Source organism: Ambystoma mexicanum, chromosome 3q (genome assembly GCF_040938575.1).
Source record: "Ambystoma mexicanum isolate Mex_15411 chromosome 3q, UKY_AmexF1_1, whole genome shotgun sequence".
In the NCBI taxonomy this organism is placed as follows: Eukaryota; Metazoa; Chordata; class Amphibia; order Caudata; family Ambystomatidae; genus Ambystoma; species Ambystoma mexicanum.
In genome coordinates this window covers 206,893,743-206,915,583 of record NC_090926.1, presented here as the reverse complement: position 1 = coordinate 206,915,583, position 21,841 = coordinate 206,893,743, and the positions used below count along the sequence as shown (strand labels likewise).

The window sequence follows — 21,841 nt, the reverse complement described above, 5'->3', positions numbered from 1 at the left end:
TGCCCAAGATCACATGCAGAATCAGACACGTGCGCCGCAAACACAGCAAGTTCCGTTGCAGTCACAGTCGCCACAAGGGCAACCACACCAAGTGCCTATACAGACCCAGCAAGCGCAGACACAAGCAATGGTGCCACAATGGCAAGCGTATACAGGAGCCCCACAAGCATCCACACCCAGGATAGGGCGTGTGACACTAGAGGGAGGAAATCCTTTTTCAGGTACAGGGATACATATATATCCACAATAGTTAAGTCCACAGAGCAATCTGATGTGTTCAGTACCATCAGTGACACCAGACCCCCAAGAGGACCCGAGGGTCAGGGTAACGATAGGAGGCAAGACCTTTTAGTTTCTTGTAGACACTGGAGCGACTTGTTCCGGTGTTCAAGAGGGAAAGTACTCCATGTCTGGCATTGCCATGAATGCACAGAGATTCTCTGGGGCTATGATCTTAGATCCTTTTACTGATGAATTACCAATCTTTATCGGAGAACATGACATATCTATGCCACTACTGTATTTTCGGCAGACACCAGTTTTAGGACGTGACTGGATGGACAAATGTAACACTACGATATATCTCACAGAAGGTGTTTTCCACTCCAGAGGTACATTATATGGATGTCAGAGGCACTACAAGGAGTTCCTTTAGACCCAGAAGTTGCTTTAGACCCAGAACAAATCTTGTTGACCTGGATTCCTGGATTGATAGGTAAACTATTGAGAATACCTGATGATTTTTTGTTTAGGCCACAAATACCTATGGATGAGCAAGGACAGATTATCCCCATAGAGTTGGAGGAAGTGATAGTAAGAGGAAAGGGTGATTATTCATGGCACCGACAATGAGGGAAGGGCATGGAGGACAGTAATTGCACTTGGAGGATACAGATTAACACACTTGACAGATGAGAATTCAGATGATTTTGTATTTTTCATAAATCTCACTTTTTGGATCAAAATCGAGAAGAGAAATACCAGAGAATGGCATTGGTAAAAAACGAAGTCACAATTTTTTGGGAAGATTTAGAAAAGGTGCTAAGCATTTTATGGACCAACAGTCCATATGACGTGGATCGATTGAGTGGAGCAGGAACAGTTAAAATTAAGCTCAAGCCAGGAGCAATTTTGACAAGAACCAAGCACTATGGGTCCAGAGAAGCAGATTAAGGTAGATTTGAAACAATTTCCGCTTTAGTACAACAGGGAATATTGGTGCGATCAGAATCCCCATGTAAAACGGCTGTGTACACGGTAAAGAAATCAACAGGGGGGTTCAGCGAAATTTATTCAGGATGTCGCCTAAACAATATTGTTGAAGCAGAGTTTCCTCTGGTTCCAAATCCAGCTACGATATTATGTAAATCCCAGCTGAAGCCAAATTTTTTACAGTTCGATTTTAAAAATACCTTCTTTTCAATTCCCCTTCATGAGGAGACTATTTGACCTCATTTTCGTATAGAAATCAGCACTGGAAACATACAAGATTCCCTCAGGTGTACTGGGAGTCCCCATCGATCTTTAATAGGGTCCCTCAGATGGACCTAGGTAACAAAACTTGAGAACCCAATAATTCAGTACGTAGATTCAATTAATGATCATTATAGCAGTGAAAGGATACAAGGTAGACAAAGAGAAATTACAACATTGCCAGGAAGAGGTCCTGTACATAGGACAGCTAATCTCTCAAGAACAGAGAAAAGTGACACCTGAGAGAGCAGAAGCAATCATGAAAACTCCAAAACCTGAGACAGTAAGGGAAATGCAACAATTTGTAGGCCTATGTAATTATTGTAGGGCCTTGGTTTTCGATCACAGTATATATATTCAACCACTTTTAAAAGGACTCAAAGCATAGATAGGTAAAAGTCAGCTAATATGGACAGATGCGATGACTGAATTGGTACTTTCTTAACCGCTGCTAGTGCTCTCCTATTTTTAGTTCCCTTATAGCCGTGTTAAACATGTGAGGTTAAATCAGCCTTTCTAGTTTCAACTGTTAGCCACCTTGTGTTTTTAGCATTATTAATTTTAGAATTAACTTTAAGAATCGAGTTTTAGCCACCTTCTGTTTTAGCTGTACTGATTATCAAATTCAACTTTTTAGCCATCTCATGTTTTCTTAATTTACCAGCAACATATACCTTAATTAATTTTGTGTTTAGCTTGTTGCTCCCTCACATTACTTTCTTAGTGCCCAGTCACTGCTGCTTGCGCGGTGAGACCGCGTCATGTGTTTCTGAAACGCTGATCATGCTACGAACTGCAAATCTCATCAGGATTGTAGTTTGTGAGCGTACTTAAGACCATTAACAGGTGCGTCAGCACCGGCGCCTCAGGGTCTAGCAAGTCTGTGCAAGTCTGCATTAGGAAGCACAGCTTGCTGCATCTTTTCCCTTTTTCATGTCTCCAACGTCCCCCATCCTCACAGCTAGTATCGTCGGGGGTTGAATATGGAAATTGCCTGGCAATTTGAAGTACTGTTAGCGGGACAACAAGCTAATAGGGAAACTATGGCACATTCTCTTGCATGCAAGTAAGCATCCCAGAGGGTACACCAGGAGGCTATTCTACAGCATTGCATGAAGGACTGTGGTATGCCCCCCACCAAAAGCTACTCTTGCCGTGCATGACCCAGTCACTCAGGAAGACAATAGACCCCCTCCTGCAAGTAAATGTACCACTTCTCCCTCCACCTGAAACTTCGTGTACTCCAAATCCTAAAACCCCTGCTGCTAGATGGATAGAATGCAGTGCAAACACCTACGACTAACAGATCCGCAAAAGGGCCTTATCGAACACAGTCGACGAACCACAGCCGCTTTGAATAAAACTTGCCCTTCTAAACACTAGGTCACTGACCAAACGCGTTACCGACATTCATGATTGCATTTTCAGTAACCAAGTCGCTATTATGTGCCTTACAGAGACATGGCTTTTGGACTCACATGGGCCTGTATTTGAGCAAGCAAGCAACCCCCCCTGCCCACCCCCAGAGTACATGTTTTTTGGGAAGAATCGAACCGAAGGCATTGGGGGTGGTGTCGCCATTATCTGTAAAAAAGTATATGGGAATATAAGAGCGAAATAGATTGTAATAGATGTAAAATCTTACACACCAAGATTACCCCTAATCGCATCGTATAAACGTAATCCTCATTTACAGGCCCCCGACTGAGATGCCTCTTTTTAATGAAGATATTGCCCAGTTACAATCTCCCCTACAAAAGCTTAATTGCTCCATCAACTCTATCATCTATCTGGGCGATTTAAATCGCTCGAAAGGTGATCCTGCAGAAAATCAGCCCTGGACTTAGAGCGCTCACTAAACAATATGGACATCCAGGTACACAACACAGCCCCTTCTCACATAAAGGGCCATACGTTAGACTGGTTTATGCCGTTCTTCAGAAGATTCATAAACCCCATTTTTGCGCAGGGCATCGTTCGGGCAGCCATTAAAGATGTAGCTTTGACACCACTATTGAAGAAACCGGGATAGATCCCAAGGACTACAGCAATGCTTGGCCTATAACAAATACTCCTTTCCTTTTGAAAATCATTGATAAAATATCCACCTTTCAGATGCAGCATCACTTGGAGACCATGGGGCTTCTTCACAAGAAGCAATACGGTTTCCGTACATTTTAGAGAACCGAGATTGCTTTTCTCGATTTACAGACCCATATGTTAGCTGTGTTGGAAAGGAGTGGGTTGGCCTTTTAGATCAGCAGCCTTCGACCTGCTAGAACATAAACGGCTGTTGAAGGCACTGACTCACATTGACGGCTTCTCTGATAAAACCACAGTATGGAGTACTTTCTCTGCTGCTGTAACTCCAGGTTCAGATGGGGGGGGATGTGACATCCGACTCTGCTATTTCCTGTGGGGCGCCACAGGGGGCTTCTCTCCCCATCTTTGTTTAACCTCTACATTAAGCCCTTATGTGTTGAAATAGAAAAATTGGGGGTCTTTTTTTTTTCCTCGCAAACTAGGCTGATTATTTCCAGCTAGCCATGAAGCCGAGTGGAATCTACGAGGCAGATCAGGAGAACTTTGGTAAAATGTATACCCTAATCAAGGAGTGGATGACCACAAATTGGTTATGCCAGAATGCGGCTGAACATATGGTTTACGCATCCAACCAGGCCCAGTTTACAAGAATTTTAGTGTAGACGGGGGTCCCATTATGGTCGATGAGAGTTAAAACCTTGGGCATATATATATATATATATACCACACTTAATGTGGATGCTCACGTTAATTATGTAGTTAAAAACTCACTACTAGCTGAGAGTTCTTTGACAGATCTGTCCACTGGTAACCAAGAATAATCGTGAGACATTAGTCCATGCAATTGTTCTACCCAGATTGGATTACTGCAATTCCATACTGGTTGGGGAAAGTAAAAACTGCCTAGGCAAGCTACAGATAATCCTGAATGATGCGGTCCGAGCCATTTTTAATATTGCTCGCAAGGGTCAGATATCCGGGGCATGTAGAGAACTTCATTGGCTCCCTGTCACTGCCAGAATCCAGTTCAAACTATTATCTTTGGGCCATAAATGTCTATTCGGCAATGCCCCATCATATTGAAGTCCACAAACCCACACACAGCTTTCAGTCCTCTGACACACATTGTCTTACTGTCCCACGTGTCAAGATAAGCAGGAAAAAGGGTCGATCTTTCCCAGTCCTGATGGCTCAGACCTGAAATGAACTGCCTGAATGCCCGCGGAAGGAAAAAAAAAAAAAATCACCTTACCTTTGGGAAAAATCTGAAACCTAGACTATTTGCTTAGGCCTGGCCCCTCCAGCCCTCTTCATTGTTTGACCTCTTACAACCTGCCCTGTTTTCGTCTCCATGTAGGACCCTGATGCCCAAGGGCTTTGGCGCTCAACAAACACAGACAAACAGACTGAAGGATTTGAAGAATTCAAATGGGCGATTTGTACAGCCTCTGTGTTAGGGATTCCAGACTATAACGAAGAGTTTGACTTATTTGCTCATGCAAATGGAGAAGTAATGACAGCAGTTCTTACACAGAATACATCAGGACAAGGACATAAACCATTAGCCTATTCTAGTGGGAGTTTAGACCCAGCAATGAAAGGACATCCTTGCGAACAAGCGTTGGCTGCTCCTGCTTTTGCGATTGAAAAAGCTGCAATGGGGTGCGCAATGACGTTATTCATCGAGCATTCCTTAGTCACTATTTTAGAGAAACCCAAAAGCACATGGGCTACACAAAGAGCATCAGGATATGAAGTGATTATTTCAAACCCAGCAATCAAAATTGTTAGATGTAGAGGAGTGAATCCAGTGACATTCACAGCAGAACCAGTAGGGAAAGGGGACTACGTTCATGACTGCACAATATATACAGAGGTTTATGATGATATTGCCCATGTTAGACAAAATGCTCTCAGAGAGGGGACAGAGGTGCGGGGGGAATTCTATTTGACGGTTCTTCAAAAATTTACCAAAATAACAGGAGAGAGACATACGGGGTCAGCAGTAGTGAAGCTAAAAAAGAACTGTGATTTGAAGTAGTGACAAGTACAGGATTGCCTTCACATTGTTCAGCACACGCTGCAGAATAGGTGGCACATTTTGCTGCACTCCAGAGGCATGAGGAAGTGATGGTGTACTCTGACTCCGCTTATGTGACGTCAACCATACATGCAGGATTGTCACACTGGAAAAGGAGGTTTTTTCCTCTGTGCAGACGTAACACCAGTGCAACATGTGTCTGTATTTAGATAAGCTTATTAAGGAACTAAAACTCCCATTGGCTATCGCTGTGTTAAAATGCGGAGCCCAAACTAAGTGGGCAGACATGATTTCTCACGGTAATTAAGCTGCAGACGTTGAAGGGAAAAGGGCAGCATATTTCCCAAACATTTCTGATTTTGAAGTAGAAAGCGGTAAGAAAATGTCAGAGCGATGTATGATGGTGAAAGACGGTTTTAATATGTTATCCATTGTACAGTTAATTGAGTTATAAGGTCCAGCTCCACAAGAGCAGCAGGATTTATGGAAGAGACAGGGGTGTTCTTGAACCCCCACAGAGGAAATATGGACACAAGATAGCACTGGAAAGCCAGTTATGCCTCTAGCATGAATGAAGGTGGCGCTGGAGCAGCTTCACTACCCCGTGCACACAACTAGATAGGCTTGTTGCCATGATCGCAGAAGACTGGTTATTACCAAATTTGTTATAACACGTGGCACAATTGTGAACTGCATTGTATGCTAGAAGTATACAGCAGGGCACACTTTTCGAACAGTAAGAGAAGCAATCCCTAGACCCATAGTCCTTTTCAGCATCTACATATAGATCATGGGGATTTGTTGCAAACATGCAATGGCTACAGATACATGCTAGTGGTAGTATGCCCCTTTTCCAGATGGATCAAGGCAGGTCCATGCATGCACCCAGATACACGTGCTGCCAAGTTTCTCGTACGGGAGGCGTTTCCTAGATGGGGCGTGTGTGAAGTCCTGCGGTCTGAAAATGGGTCGCATTTTGTAAATTAGATGTTCAAACAAATCACTCTTTCATTAGGCATAAAACAAACGTTTTCATCTGCCCATCACCCACAGGCAAATGGTATATGTGAGAGGCTAAACTGACTCCTTAAAGAAAGGATAGCTAGGTTTAAGATGACTTTGAAGAAGGGGTGGCTTCATTACCTACCCCTTGAATTATTTGCACTGAGAAATCAGCCTGGAGCAGATCACCATCTGATGCCTCATGAGTTGGTGATTGGATACCACATGAGTACCCCTTGCTCCTCCCAGTTGAATAGAAACGGATGCCCATAGTGTAGCAAAAACATTAGGGGATGAGATGGATGATTATTTGACAAATATGTCTGCTGGTGTTTTTCATTTCACAACAGATCAAAAATCAGAGGGAAGGGTAGAAGAAGATTGAAGAAGACAGCCAAACAGTTGATCATATAGACTTGCTGAAGCAACCTAGTTTTCACCCTGGTGATCAAGTGCTTGTAAAGAGTTTCGTCCGGACTTGGAATAAGCCTCGTTTTGAAGGACCGTACCTATTAGAGGGGTAACTCCCAATGCAGTGAAGATCCAAGGAAGAAGAGCTTGGTTACACCAGAATGGCATAAATCTTTACTTTTTTAATTTTTTTTATTTATTATTGTTTTAATCAAGATTAAAAAAATCTTGATCTTTTCAACATTACAATATCGAAATAGAATTCACTGATAAAATATAACATTTGTACATGATTGTTGGATACAAAATTAATATGTTTAACAAATATGTTTTAAAAAAGCATGACCGTTAACTGATTAGCTCATCTTTCCTTACTTTTTCATTTTTAAACCATATAAAAAGTTCAAAATAGCATATCTGACAGTTTTCCTTCAATATTTGATCCCTCAAATAAAGGTTTAAAAAACAAGATTCTCTGTGGAAGTAGTATTGCACATTCTGCACATAAGTGTCTTAATGTTTCCAGAGCGATTTGACAGTATCGACAGGGTAGTGCTTCTAATGGTAAGATTGTTCTTCTACATAATATTTCGTGGGTAGGCCATATGTTTAAACGAAAGCGCAGGAAATCATCTCGCTGACGAGAATTTGGAAACAGCATTAAATAAGGTTCCACCATATCATAACGTTTTATATTGAATGGATTATCTATGAATGTCTGATACAAGATACAGGCATTCCTAGTCTTGATCCAGTCAAGTTTCCATAATTGCATTTTAGCCGCATTAGGATTATTGATCAAAGTGAGATCAGAAAGATTCAATTGTGTACGAATTCCCTGCGCCTTCATTCGCCATATTGTAGGAAAGGTGTCTTTTGATTTTAACAAGTAATTTGCTACAATATACATTAGTCCCTCAGGGTTTCTATTAATTGCCATTAAACATTTCCTGTACAAGGAACAGAATTTCCATTTATAGGTTGCATAAAGCGACAATAAGCCTAGCTCATGCCTCAGAATGGCTAGGGGTATCGACATTGGTAAGTTTAACACACGTTTCCAAAAATGACCTTCCAAGGTAGTCCAGTATTCATATGTTTCTATTTTAAAGGCTTCACTACCATATGTGACCACAGGCAGGAACTTTTGTTTATAATAAATTATAATGGGTTTTAATGAAAATTTGCAATACTTGGCCTTGATCAATCGAGCCTGAGACAGTGTCATGATCGCTTTTTGCTTTATATAATTTTCATATCCCACTGAGCTTACTTGTTGGGTTATTAAGGTTCCCAAATAAACATATGAGGGGACTGAATCCAAATGTGTTGATTGCAATGGCCATTGATGGATTTTAGATCTCTGCCTAAGAGTCCCAAAATGAATCACCTTGGTTTTCGCAATGTTTATTGAAATATAATTTCTAAACAGTAGTTCTCCAACGATTTCAATAGGGCACGCAGACCATTGGGGTTTTAGAGAGTAAAACCATGTCATCTGCATATAACAGGTGTTGAATAGGAATGCCGTCTATTTTTGGTGAGTCCGTCACTGTTAATGCAAATCGGGATTTTATGTCTGCTATAAAAAAGTTGAATAGGGCGGACGCCAGAAGGCATCCTTGCTTCAACCCACGGGCTGTTTTAATAGGATCAGAAAGGAGGCCAGTAGTATCCAATCTGATCTGAATAGTGGTGTCCGTGTGAAATTCAATCACCCATTTTAGAATCGACCATGGGCAACCACTAGTCATCAGTTTCATATACAGCAACTCACGTGGTACTGCATCAAAAGCCATGCGGAAATCGATGAAAGCGATGTATAATGCTTCCTTTCTTTCATGAGCCCGAGAAATGACACTATTTAAGGTAATGATGTTTATACAAGTGCCCACCTCAAGGATAAAGCCAGTTTGGAAAGTATCACGTAGGCAACGTCTATTCAGAACAAGGCGACCAAAAATCTTACCCGGACAATCCAAGAGGGCTATAGGTCGATAAGCCTTCGGGTCTGCTCTGTTGCCCTTTTTAAATATGGGGACTATTATAGATTGTTTCCATGTTCGCGGAATTTGCTTACAGTCAAAGGTATTCTGGAAGATTTGCATTAAGATGGATGCCCATTCCTGTGGATGGTTTTTAAGCATACCATTGTGCAATCCATCAGGCCCACTAGCTCTGGAATGACTCAGGGCTTTGATGCAAATCAAAATGTCATCAAGATGTATCGGAAATGAGCATGACATTGAATTAGATTGAAACCACCCGCCTGTGTTCTGGAAGGGAGATTGATAAAGAGCTCCAAAGTAAGTTTCCCAGGTTTTGTTCTGCACTGAATTAGTTAGTACAGCCTCCTGAGGTCTTATGGATACTCCATTTATACATGCCCAAATGCCACTGCTAGATTTCTTTACTAAATGCATTAACATTTGTTCGCTGTTTTCCTGGTGCAGTTGTATTTTTTGGCCTCTCAACCAATGAGCATAATCCTTTTTTAATTGCCTTTGCATATTATTTACAAAGGAGAGCCCCTTACCTCTCCTGCACCTGCTAACAGTGAATCAAGAGAAGAAGTTCCGCAAATGCAGACGAGATCGGCTACCAAGAGCAAAAAGGAAGACCAGATGAAGTAAAAACAATTTGAACTATTAACTGTTGACTATTCCCAAGTGTAAAGGGAAACAAATGACTTATGCAAGAAAAAAAACTGAACAATTCCAGTGAGGCTAAAGAGACACAAAGCTTTGAAGATACAATACAAAGATTGCACATGACACTTTATGATGCCTATTTATTGTTTATTTTATGTATTTTATGTGGGGGAAATACATTAAAACACAATATTTAAGAGCAGAGGGGAAGAGGGAGGGGGACGAACCTACTATGACTTGTGAGTATTCAGAACATGCAAGTGCAGAAAGGAAGAGGGAAGAGGGGGTAAGTGCTGGGGAGTCAGAGCCCGTGGGTGAGCCATGGATGAAGTGCTAGAATGTTGAGTGCTACACAGCCTGGAGGTGTAAGTGAGAATCTCCAGTGGAGGGTGTGCAGATGCTAAGTGCTGCGGAAAGACAGGAGCTGGGAAGAATTGGTGTGGGTGTTCAAGGCCCCCGAAGATGCATAAGGGTCAAGGACACCGATTCAGCAGCTGTGAGATTAGCAGAGGATGGACGGAGGAGGAAAAGAGGAAAGTCTTTAGGAGTTTCTGGAATTTGAGAAGATACTGCTCAAGGCGCAGTTGGAGGGTGAGGCTATTCCAAATAAGGGAGCCTGCAGAGGAAAGGGAGTTAGCCCCTGCCCTCTGCTTAGCAAAACGTGTTACACACAACGTTCGACACATTTCAGCATGCTGTTTTTGTATATATACACTTCGATCTTATCCAGCTTTAGTGGGACGACACGTTGATTTTGTCAAATTTTTGGGGAAATCCTATAAACAGTCCTATCATTTGCAGGATCATCATTACAATAATATTACAAGTTCTATGATAAGAGTGTGGTTGTTCTAAAGAGTAACATGAATTACATATTGATAAGAGAATGGGAATTTTCCAATTTGTAAGAGACATTGCCAGCAAGAAGATTGATAAATTCTTTTGCAATACTTCTGGTAACTTCATTCTACACAATGTGTTGTCTTTTCTTCCTTATTATTATAGTATTACGTCAAATAATGTTCAGTGTCTAGCAATAAGACATATATTCCTATCCCTAACAAAAACACAAGTAATATTTTCCCTGATATTTCCAAGCAAATTATCAGACTTACAAGAGGTGCTATAGAAGATCATGAGGATATAAATACACACCTTGATAATTCAGCCCATTTAAAGAACATGTGGTATCAGCACATGAATGAGGTGGGGAAAAGAACATCAGATGAGAGCTGCTTTGTGTGTTCTCTCTTCCCTTATACCCTGAGCATAGCCAGAACATTTATTGCAAGGGAAATACCTATACATGATGCAAAGTGTCTCAGCCATCTAGCAGCATGCATGACTACAGGACAATTTGAAGGAAGATGGGCAACCCTAGATGGAAGTCGAAAAAGATGTTCTCATATGAAGATGCATATATAAAAACACATGAAATGGAAAAAGACCCATAATGCTCCTATACTCATTCAGTGGTATGACTGGAGAGCAAATAAGGACTGTTGAACAAAATAGATTGGGTTGTGTAGACACATGGGAGATGCCAGGATTGCCAGGGTGCTGGGAGAGACCACAGCTATTGGAATACAGACAAGTATCCGCCAGTACAGGATGGGAAGCAGGAATGTTAGCATGCAGTGCACATTTATTGATGACAGCACCCGTACAGTGCAAATAGTAAATGATGAATGGCTTAAAGAATGGGCCAAGTATTTGAAATGATTAACGTGGGTTGAAAATTAAGCAGGACCTGTTATCCATCTGCCAATGAAGAATGCAACACTGTGCTTTAGAAACAGGGTGTGACCAAAGTTGGAGAAAACTTTGAATGCAAGCAAATAACTGATGTACCAGGCATGAATGGAGAAATTACCGTGCTAATGGACAACTATTGGGCCAGTGGATCCAAAGTTTATATGAAGCTACCTAAAAATTGGTGAGGAATATGATCAATAGTGATCATACATGTTCCTGCGTTGGTGATTCCTTAAAGAGATTTCCATATAGACAGCTTTCTGAAAATGGATACACACCAAAGGAAGAAGAGTTTGCTCAACCTCATCTGACAGAAGAGAGAACTATTTTTCAGCAAAATCAATAGAAGCTTATCATGACATTCCTTTCAAATTGTTCAGTAGAACGGCAGTGATATTTACAGCTATATTCATGCGAAGAATTCAGACTGCAGTGAATGCCAAGTGGTTACAAATAACCAGGTGGGAGCTGCTAAAAAAATGTATATGACAATAAAAGGATTTAATGCATTTAGAGAAGAATTGAGGGCCATCAGGCTCATGAACCTCAAGAAAAGGTATGTCTTGGACTCAATTACAGCAATGGAAGGAGGAGTGTGTGCCAAGATCGGGTCTTCTTGTTGCACATACATATCTGCCCAGGAAGGAGAAAATGGAACCCTGACAGAAGCAATAACTTTGCTGTCAATTCTGCATGCGAAAATGGTGGAAGAAGCAGATGAGACCAAAGATCAAGACTGGTTTTTGTCCCTGTTCTCATGGATGTCAGCCTGGCTGGCGAAGGCCTAAAAGCTCCTTGGAGCAATAATAGTGTTACTATTGCTGGAATTCTGTCATGTAGGAATAATCATAGGTTAGTTCAAGAAAACAGCAAAGAAAGCTATTGGTATGAAGATAATGATCAATGTAATGCTGTGACTGACTAGCACACACAGACTGAAAGCACCACATGCGAACACCTGAAAGGAAGTACTCTGGCACCCACAGGAATAAAGTTTCATTACCCCAAGGATCATAATGTGGGCTGTTTGGTGTTCTGTCAACCAACTGGGCAGTGCTGCCACTTGAGTGTGAGTGAACACATCTAGAATGCAGGTGACACGACGGGGGTGACAGAAATGGATTCCAAAGAAACTCAAGGAGTGATGGAAGCCCAACCGGTATCCAAGATCCACGGTGGTGCGGTTTACTGAGCGCTGAAACCGTGAAGGGCAGCTGATCCAAAAAGATCCTGTAGCTGCCGCCAACCTCCAAATTTCTGCAGCAGTAGTCTCCAGACGTCCTCTCTCTTGTCCCCACGACTGAGGCCCAGGAACACATGATCTGCATCACTGCAACCAGACAGAAGCAAGCTGGACCACTCTTGTTCTAACCAAATGTACTGTTCTGACTTGGGTTACTTACCTCAGTGTGTGTAGCTTGCTCTTCTCAGTTGAGACTTGCAGTCGCTGCTTTGCTAGAGTTGATTTCAGCTCTATCCTTCACAAGTGTAACCGCGTTTGAACCTACAGTGATTTTTCTTCAACAAACTCTCTAACTTTGTTCAAGACTTTCACTATCTAAGAAGTGCCTCAGCTCCATAGACTTTGCTCAAATTGACTTTGGCTGTCCTGGCTACATGCACACGCTTCTAATCCATTTGTTTTGGTACTTACTGTCCCTCATAGGTGATACATTAGATTTAAACTAATATTGCTGGGAAAGGTTTCATCTAGAATTCATTGGACAATTTAAAGTGCTCACATGCTCTGAGAACCTGTTTAACCTTTTTTCTTCTTTGTGCCAAGGATGAGTATGCTCATCCTTTTTGCATAGACTTGCATAATAGCCTGGTGCTTAAGGGGTTAACCTTTCATTTCTACAAACCTCAGAATCTACAAAGTGTACTAGTGATATATAAATGCCATTACTGGCCTAGTTAGTGAAGTCACCTCAGGGTGTACTAAGTGCGTAAGAAGCACCTCTACCAGCTTTGTGTTGATTCTGAAAAAGTATTTTAAAGTGTATTTGGATTGCGACATATAGTGCCCCTTTTAAAGAATGCTTATATAAAAACGAATGTTAAAGAATTATTTATAACAAACCTTGAGTGCAAGTGTTACTTGGCTACTCGTATTTGTGGATTTCATTGCTACAGCTCTACAGCTCACATTTACCCCCTTAAGATACGCCTGGCTGCTCAGTCACACTACCAACATGTGTAGTGCAGGCCTATACCAATAGGTGGATTACCTAATACCAAGAGGACAAGGGTTGTGTAGTCTCCCCCAGGGTTACTACATCAATTATTGTCTTACACTCACTGGATTTACAAAACACATTCACCATTTCAGGGTCACGTGCAAGGAACAGGTCTGTGTTCCCTAAAAGGTCAAATGGACGCAGGCTAGTGCAGACACTTTAAAAATGCACAAAAACCCACCAGTTGAGCAGCGCAGCCAGCCAAGCCAGGGTTCCAGCTCAAGGGACATCCTTCCGTCAGGGACCACAGTACAGAATTACATTGCCATTCAAGGCTATAATATGGGCTCACTGTGAATTCACGAACCAGCCAGACCATAAAAAAATGTGAAAGGACTGGCATACAAACTTGAGGAGAACCATCTGCGGTTCCGGAAGCACCTCAAAACCTTCCTCTTTGCTTCTGCTTTCTCTCTCCCTCTCCCCTGCTGAACAGCTAATAGTCCTCACTGAAACTGCACTGATTCTGCAACTGGACCACTCTTAACGGCCTCGGTCCTGGGCCCAGCCACTCTCCACTTGCACTGATGCCTTGGAACCCCTCTGCACTGCGGGACTGTCTCTGTATCCCTACAGCCCCCCCCCCCCTTTCCCAGCACTTGTTCTGCACTTACCTTGCACTTGCCACCAGCTGGCCCTATTTATTTATTACTTTACGCCACTTACCTTGTACTGCACTTCCCCCCCCCTCCCCTTCCCCTTGCACTTGCGCGATCTGAATGACACCTGGCCTAGCAGGATCGTTGTCTGTCTCGCCTTGTTCCTCCCCTCCCTGCCTCGTCGCGCCTTGAAACACCTGTGTATAGGCGCGTTACAAATGCCATATCATATCATACACAGATTAGGGTTTTTGACCAAAAAGAAGGCATACCACATTTCAGAAAAACACAGGATTATCACATCATCTCGCTATTTTACCCTATGTAATACCACAGACTTCACTCGATTCCAGCTCAAACAAAAGGACGAGCAACTTCTTTGCCAAAGTCAGTGCTTCGTAATGCCAAGAAAAACAACTTTTCATTTAAGCAGAGATTTCCCTCCCGTCCCCTCCCCCCCCCTGATTCGAAACAGAATTCCCTTTGAATCCTTAGTAGATTTTTTTTAAACTGCATCTCTGAACCATCGTAAAATCGCGTTCTCAAAGCTATAAGCCACACGTGACTAGGCGGGCACTTTGGACGGCTTTTATCATTTCAGACAAAGAACAGTCATCACGAAGCAGCAATGGTCAGTCCCATTTAAGTCTGCCCAGAGGAGAGCCTGGTATATTACGGGCATGGTTAGTATTCTTGGAACGCGTGTGTTAGTCTCCCACATGTACATACAAATAATGAATTAGGATGTGTGGACTAGCATAAGATGACCACTTATGCATACTACACAGAAGATGGAGGTTTTCAAAGTTCCCTCCAGTTCCCTCCAGTGTCTGTATGGTGAACATTCGGTCATATGAGGGGGCTTGAAGCAAGGCGCCACCTTGACATTATTACTAGGGAGACTTTCTTCAATCTATGCTACCCTTATTACCCACATAAACACATAGGCTGTGTGTTCTGTATGATTTACACCACAAATGGCTATAGCTGGATATCAGCCATCATAGGCCCTTCGAGCTGGCCTGCAGGGTTGTGAGGTACTCACTATTGCACGATATCTCATCAGAGTTGTCCCCACAATCGTCGATCCCATTGCACCGGAAGGCGTTTGCAATGCAGCGGCTATTCAGGCAGTGCAGGAAGCCTCGCTTACAGTGGCGGGTGCCTGCAAAAAAAAGAAAGGGAGAAAGTCAATCTGGGTTATCACCAGCTCCTATCAAGGGGCTGATTTACAGCACAGGTCAGATACTACACAGTGATCATAACCTTACCATCACTGCTCTGTGATGCAAGGGAATCACCATCAGTGACATCTCCAACTATAGACCACCAACCACATACAAATCAAGAAATCGATAAATGTTGCATGCACTTGTGGGTTCTCCTCACTATCAGCCCTTCTCCCTGTGATGCTGCACTTGTGAATACTGTGTCGCCATGCATACCAAATTACCCCACCCACCCCTTCAACCTAGAACTATTTCCCTAAAGTCAACCGATGCCGAAAAACTGCACAATGCGCTGCCCCGTATAAGTGAGAGACAGATGGCTCAGTGTGGGAAGAATAAAAGACCAATGGAGACCATTTAAAATTTAAGTGGGAGGCACCATAAAAAGGCATCAATTTAGTTATAATTTCTGCCAGCTATTCACTACCACGAGGATGCACAGTCAGACTACTAGTGAAGTGAACGGGAAGGGACACACATACCTATGTAATATAATTCTAACAATTCTCCCCTAAAACAAAACCTGCAGAATTCTGCCAGTTACGTAAGTCGATTTTAAACTGCACACACGTTAGCAGCCCATAGCACCGGATCTACATGTGAAATGTGAAACATACAATGGTTCTCAGAATAAATTAATTGCTGGCGTTATCAGGTAAAGCAAAATTCATGGATTAATTAGTGAATGTAATTTGGAGACATTTCTGTCAAGTCAAAAATCTTGCCAGATTGACCAGCAAGCAGCAGTAGTACAACTAGAATGTCTAGTGTTATTAATAAATTAAGATATACACAGAATTGTTCATGGAAATTGTTCGGAAATATTTTCTTTTTGCACCTTTCCCTCGATAGATTCCTATTGGAAACCCATGTATTTGCTTGTTTTGAGCCCTGTCCTGACTTTTTGGAGGTCAGTTAAGTCTGAGATTGACTAGTCCCCAACACGGTCAGTACAGAGACTGTCTCTTCATGGATTCTTATATTTTTTACAAATGCACACATCACTTTCCAGTGAAGTGCAGGTAGTATAATTTGTATCCTTACAACTTTTTGAGTAATTGTTTTTTGGTTACTTGACAACGTGCCAAAGTCAAGCTGATGGCAGCTGTGTGATAATTACAGTTTTTGTGATTTTTTTGGTGTACTTTTCCATTTACCATGAATGTCTACTAAAGATGGCAAGCACCCTAAAATTGACATGCCACAAGATTTTGACTGCTTGTTGTGACAGTTTTTCTGAAGTCCAACTAAGGGCTTTTTAAAACCAGTCAAGCGAGGCAGTACAAGACTCCACTCTTAGTACAAGGCTGTACCAGTGGAGTTCACAGTAGCGTAGACAGAGAAGCCACGCTTATCTTAGGAGGGTGAGAGGGCTGTAGAATCAGTATAAAGACATCCGAATACAAATGGTCCAAAGAAACACTGAAGCACTATTGTAAACAAAAATGGTTTATTAAAATACAAGTAGGCCCTGATAAATCTTGGGTGAAAAAAGTACCATCACAGATCATATAAACACATTATAGAAAAACACATGCTTGAAGGTACACTGACCAAAGCATATAACCTAATTTGAAACACCTAACAAGAGTTCTAGGGACGTCAAACCAATAGTTACTTTTTAGATTACTTTCAGTAATATAAGGGTAGTAGACCCTAGCAGTTGTACCGTGAGGCTCAGCAAGAAATCACATAGTAAACCAACTGGACAATATACTTTTTGTGAATAGTGGAACGCTTATTCTAGGTACAGTAAAAACCTACAACTTCTTTTGTGATAACCCACAGTTCTACTAGGTGAGTAAAACCAAAGGATGTAATTTTCTATTACAAGTGCTATTGAGATCAGTAAAACACAGATTGAGATGCACAATAACTCTTGTAACTTATTTTAGGATGGCAAACAGCTACCTCAAGGTAGGTAAAACCTATACACTTTTTAAAGTAGCTATCAGCAACTTAAAGGCAGTTATAAACCTCAGACTGTTTTTGTGTCGGTCTAAAACAAACCAGGGAAAGCAAAACCCAGTGGTACACTTTATGAATGACTCAGGGTTATTCTAGGCAGGTAAAACCTAATGCAGACTTATTCTGGACAGGCCAGCAGCAAGTCAGGGGAAGCAAGACCCAGTTGGGAAATGTATACACCTATTCTCTGAAATAAATAGTTAGTGAAGCCAACAGCATTACTTTTGGGAAAGAGGCACAGCCAATTTACAGGTGAGTAAAATAACCTTACATCTACTTTCTATAAGAATGGCAAAACAATTTCTAAGGAAAGAAAGACGTTACATATACTTTTCAGCATGGCAGATCATTTCCAAGGTAATAACTTTTTTTTTAACTGTTCACTCTCAGAGTTACAGTTACCACCCAACTTCTTTTGCAAGTAAGTCACTTTTAAAGACATTCTCTTTTCTAGGCAAAAGGCCCACTCCTTAGAAGTCTTTCCATTATTCTTGGAGCATGAGTGTTCTCAGTGGCAGAAGGAGGATCACTAGGGTCTAGTGTCAAACAGGTAGGTCAGGATAAGTTCTTAGGTAGCAAAAGTCGTTCCTAAGGAAGACTGTTTGAACAAGTAAGTACTTTACTTTTAGAGTAAGTTGAGGGTCCAAGGGCTTCAGAGAAAACACCCTAGGAGAATTCCAGCAGGGGCCTGGGCGCACTGGACGAGAGGACTCCCAATCACAGAAAGCACCCCAAAAACACACAGGAATCATAAGACTTAAGGTAAGTAAATACTAAAGCCAGCACAGTACCTCAGCACAGAAGGTTTTGCAGCAGGACTACTTCAGGATCTGCAGCCAAAAACCGGGTCATTGAATTCCTTCATCAAGAAGACCGGAATCAGGACACTGGAAGGACATTTGCAGCAAGGATCACAGAGAAGGCTCTAGGCAAAGTGTTCCTCATGGCTGGATGTGGCTCTGTGGATTTGGTGCCTTTTTCAGAAGCACAGAAGACAGAATATCACTGGTCGGATTCTTGTCGTTTACAAGATCCAGCACTCTGGTGAGGGGACTTTTCAGCCTGGAATCATACCTCTGGAGATCCAACAGGATGCCCACAAAGTCCCAGCGAGATTCAGAATTTGTAAGACCATGCACTGCACAATAATTCGACATCCCAGAGTATTGGGTTATTGCATCCCCGCAAGGTCGCAGCACATCGTGGGATGGCTCAAAATGCAGCTCTTCTCGAGTCTAGTGGGCCTCACCAGGGACTCGGTCCTCATTTTCAGAGTCCCCAGGTCGATTGGAAGGAAGGGTAACAGCAGGCTCTGGTTACACAGCAGGCTCTCTGTTCGCTGGAAATAGTCTCAACTGCGGTTTCTTAATCTTCCTCTTCGGTTTTAGCTCCAGTGGTCTAGTACCTCTTCAGCTTCCAGGATCAGATTTATATGCAGGAACCCAGTCAATCAAACAGCCCTGCAACATTAAAACTTGGGAAGGTTGGCAGTCCATTCAGGACAGCCAGACTTCCAGTTTGAACTGCATTCTCGCAGTCAGGCTGGAAGACAAAGGCTGCAGAGTTTTGGACTCCTCTCTCGCTTCCTGCCTTCACAGACACTCTGGAGCCTGGGCGGGGAATCCACAGGATTGCCGCTGAAGATAAAAATTGCACAAAGAAATGTCCCACCCTGGAGTTCAAGGGAAGGAACAAGAAAGGGCAAAGAACACTAAAATGGCAAAAAGAGAAGACAGGGGCCATTTTGGTAAAATGAGCACACATGGGTGCCTTTACCGGGGCTGTGCAAACAGCCCGCGCTAAAGGTGCACCAAATTAATAAAAAGGTTCACTGCCACCAGCCATTAAAGGTAATTCTGTCCTTGTAGCAAAGGTTACAATTAAAATGAGAAGGGGGATAATCAGCATCTCCCCAGCATTCCACATAAAGTGGGGTGTGCTTGTCTCGCCCAATAACATGTAAAAAGGGGAACTGTAGTTCTCACAAGGTTAGCCAAATAAAGTTAAAAGGGGGAGCCCCTAGGGCAACCCAGGACCAACAGGCACTTATTGCCAAAAAGTTGTCAAGGAGGATAACTTCAGACACTATGGAGAATCTTAAAAATGACACCCATAAAAAGAGTATAAGATTCTGTGAGTGTGGAAAAACGTTCTCACTCACAGAGGTATAAGGAAAAATAATCCACCTAAAAGCAAAACATTCTGGGGTTGACCCAGGTCAAGAGGATTTATTATTACTATGAACATCTTGCCCAACACTCCTCTTTGACAGTATTATTTGGACTTCTTCCTGCCTCCTCAGGGCAGGAAATGCTCAATTTGGAATCCCTTTACCGGGGAAAGTGGCTGCTTTTGCAGGCAATAGGACTTTGTGGGCGTGAGCCAGAGGAGTGGGCTGGTCACATCCCAGTCCACATCCCCTGTCGTCTGAAAGTCTGTTGCCGGGCAGATGTGATGCCCAGTGGTTGTCCATGACTGGAGAACCCTGGGCTGTTAAAATGTTGGAGATCCTTTCCATTGGTGGGCGTTAGGGAAGATCTCATTTTCCAAATTCCCCTCTATAGTTCCATAGTTCCTATAGACCCACAATCTTTTTTGCTTTTTTTTTTAACTTGACTATGAGGCGAAGTAAAGCCTTCAGCTTCACTTCGACTACCGTTTGCTCATTTGTTATGGGGAAACTGATCAGTCATTCAGACTATCAGTACTGAGAAACTAGGTTTCCCTTTTACATTTTTGTGACTTTTTAACATGGCACACAGCTTCGTACAATGCAGCGCAATGGGGATACTTTTTTATCACCCTATTTACACTTGGGATTTTTGGTTACATTTACATGTGCTTAAAGACAAGCTGGTGGCAGCAGATACTTTTTGACCATATTTGCATTACTGTTAGTGTGCATATTCACGTTTACAATCTATGGCTGCTAAACGTGGCCAGTGCCCTAAAATGAGGATTATTGGTTGTTCTTTCGCCATATTGTAGTTTGGCCTACCTCCTGCCTTGCCAGGAAATCTCTTATAAGGTCATGCACTTGTCCAGGAAAGCTGCTGCTTTTGTGGGCTAGTGCTGACTGTGTGTGACCCAGGAAGGGGGTGGGACTGTCTAGTCCCATTCTACATCCATGAGACCAGAGTGAATAGGTGTGGGGCATGAGTGAAACAAGTAGATGTCCCCAATTGGACAACTACTTGCTGTTTGAATGGTGCAGATCCGTGCCATTGTTGGGCTTGGACTTACCTTCAGCTTGAATTTTGGATAAGAAGAGAACTCCTGCAGCCATTGCTTCAGATCAGCGTTCGAGCCAAGAATCCCTCGTAGATTAACAGCTGACTGAAGATCTGAAGACTAACTCCTGAAGAGGCCTGGTATCCCTTCCTACTTATGGCCTGGTGAAGATCTGTTTAATTACCTGATCTCCAGATACCCTGAGTGGTGCCACAGGACTAGTGGGACCAATTAGTCTAGACATCCTTGAAGATCCGATGAGCCGTCTTGAGCTTTCGGAAGTTTCCCTGGACCAACCAGAGGATTGCCAAGCTCTAACATGTGCAGAGACAGTCACTGGAACTCTCCCCCCGCCTGTCCTGTGAAATGTCCTGACGAGACCTGCATTGGTGAATCTTGTATATCTTCATCGCTAGGGATTGCATGTTGAACTGACTGGAAAAATCCTTGCACCCGCAGCTCCTGTGCATCTCTCACTGGAACCAATGGCAGGAAAGCCAACCTCCAGCAACCCCCAGTTGACCCATCAAGTCATCTGGGAAAATCTGAGTCATGGGGTTAAGTAAACGCAAAGCATTTGTCCCCAGTCCTCCTTAAGGTAACATTGGTAACCAGTCCCTTTTTCTCCTAAACTTCCATTCAAATGCCTTTTGGTCATCGAACCTGGGTAGCATTTTCAGAAGGATCAGAACACAATTACTTACCTTAGTACCATTGTTGAATATCTTCTTTGAACACTCACCAACACAAGTAAACTATAACACACCGGCAAAGACTCCACCTGGTGAGAAGCATCGTAGCTCCTGCGACACTTGGGAACAAGGCACCGTTCTTCCTACCGATTGCCCTGCTTAAGTTAGGAAAATCACTTGTGAATTGGTTTACCATATACTGCATTCATTCACTTACCTCCCGTGTTAAGTAATTTTAATGCATTTTATGAACCTATGGTGACTGTATTCATGTTTATTACTGAGTATTGCTTGATATCACCTGCTAGTTTCATTTTTCAGTGTGTGTAGAAGGTCTAGAATAAAAATGTGTATTTTTATACATTCCCATCTCAATTAAATTATTGTGTAGTTTAGTATGTGGACTCACTCATACCCACCTGTGAATAGCCTTGGTATAGGCCAATTTGACCGACAAAAAATGGTCGCAATGACCAAAAGTTCTAAAAATGCTACCACCAACTGTT

The 21,841-nt window shown here is 42.5% G+C and overlaps 1 protein-coding gene across 2 annotated transcripts in view; it reads right to left on the bottom strand.

Annotated features, from left to right (window-relative positions):
• LRP1 (LDL receptor related protein 1) overlaps positions 1-21,841 on the bottom strand; it is a 1,300,039-nt gene that overhangs the window by 430,169 nt on the left and 848,029 nt on the right. For both annotated transcript variants that reach the window (XM_069653565.1, XM_069653566.1), the window contains exon 47: positions 15,261-15,380. In XM_069653565.1, coding sequence (XP_069509666.1) covers positions 15,261-15,380 — 120 coding nt within the window. The remainder of the gene's footprint in view (positions 1-15,260; positions 15,381-21,841) is intronic.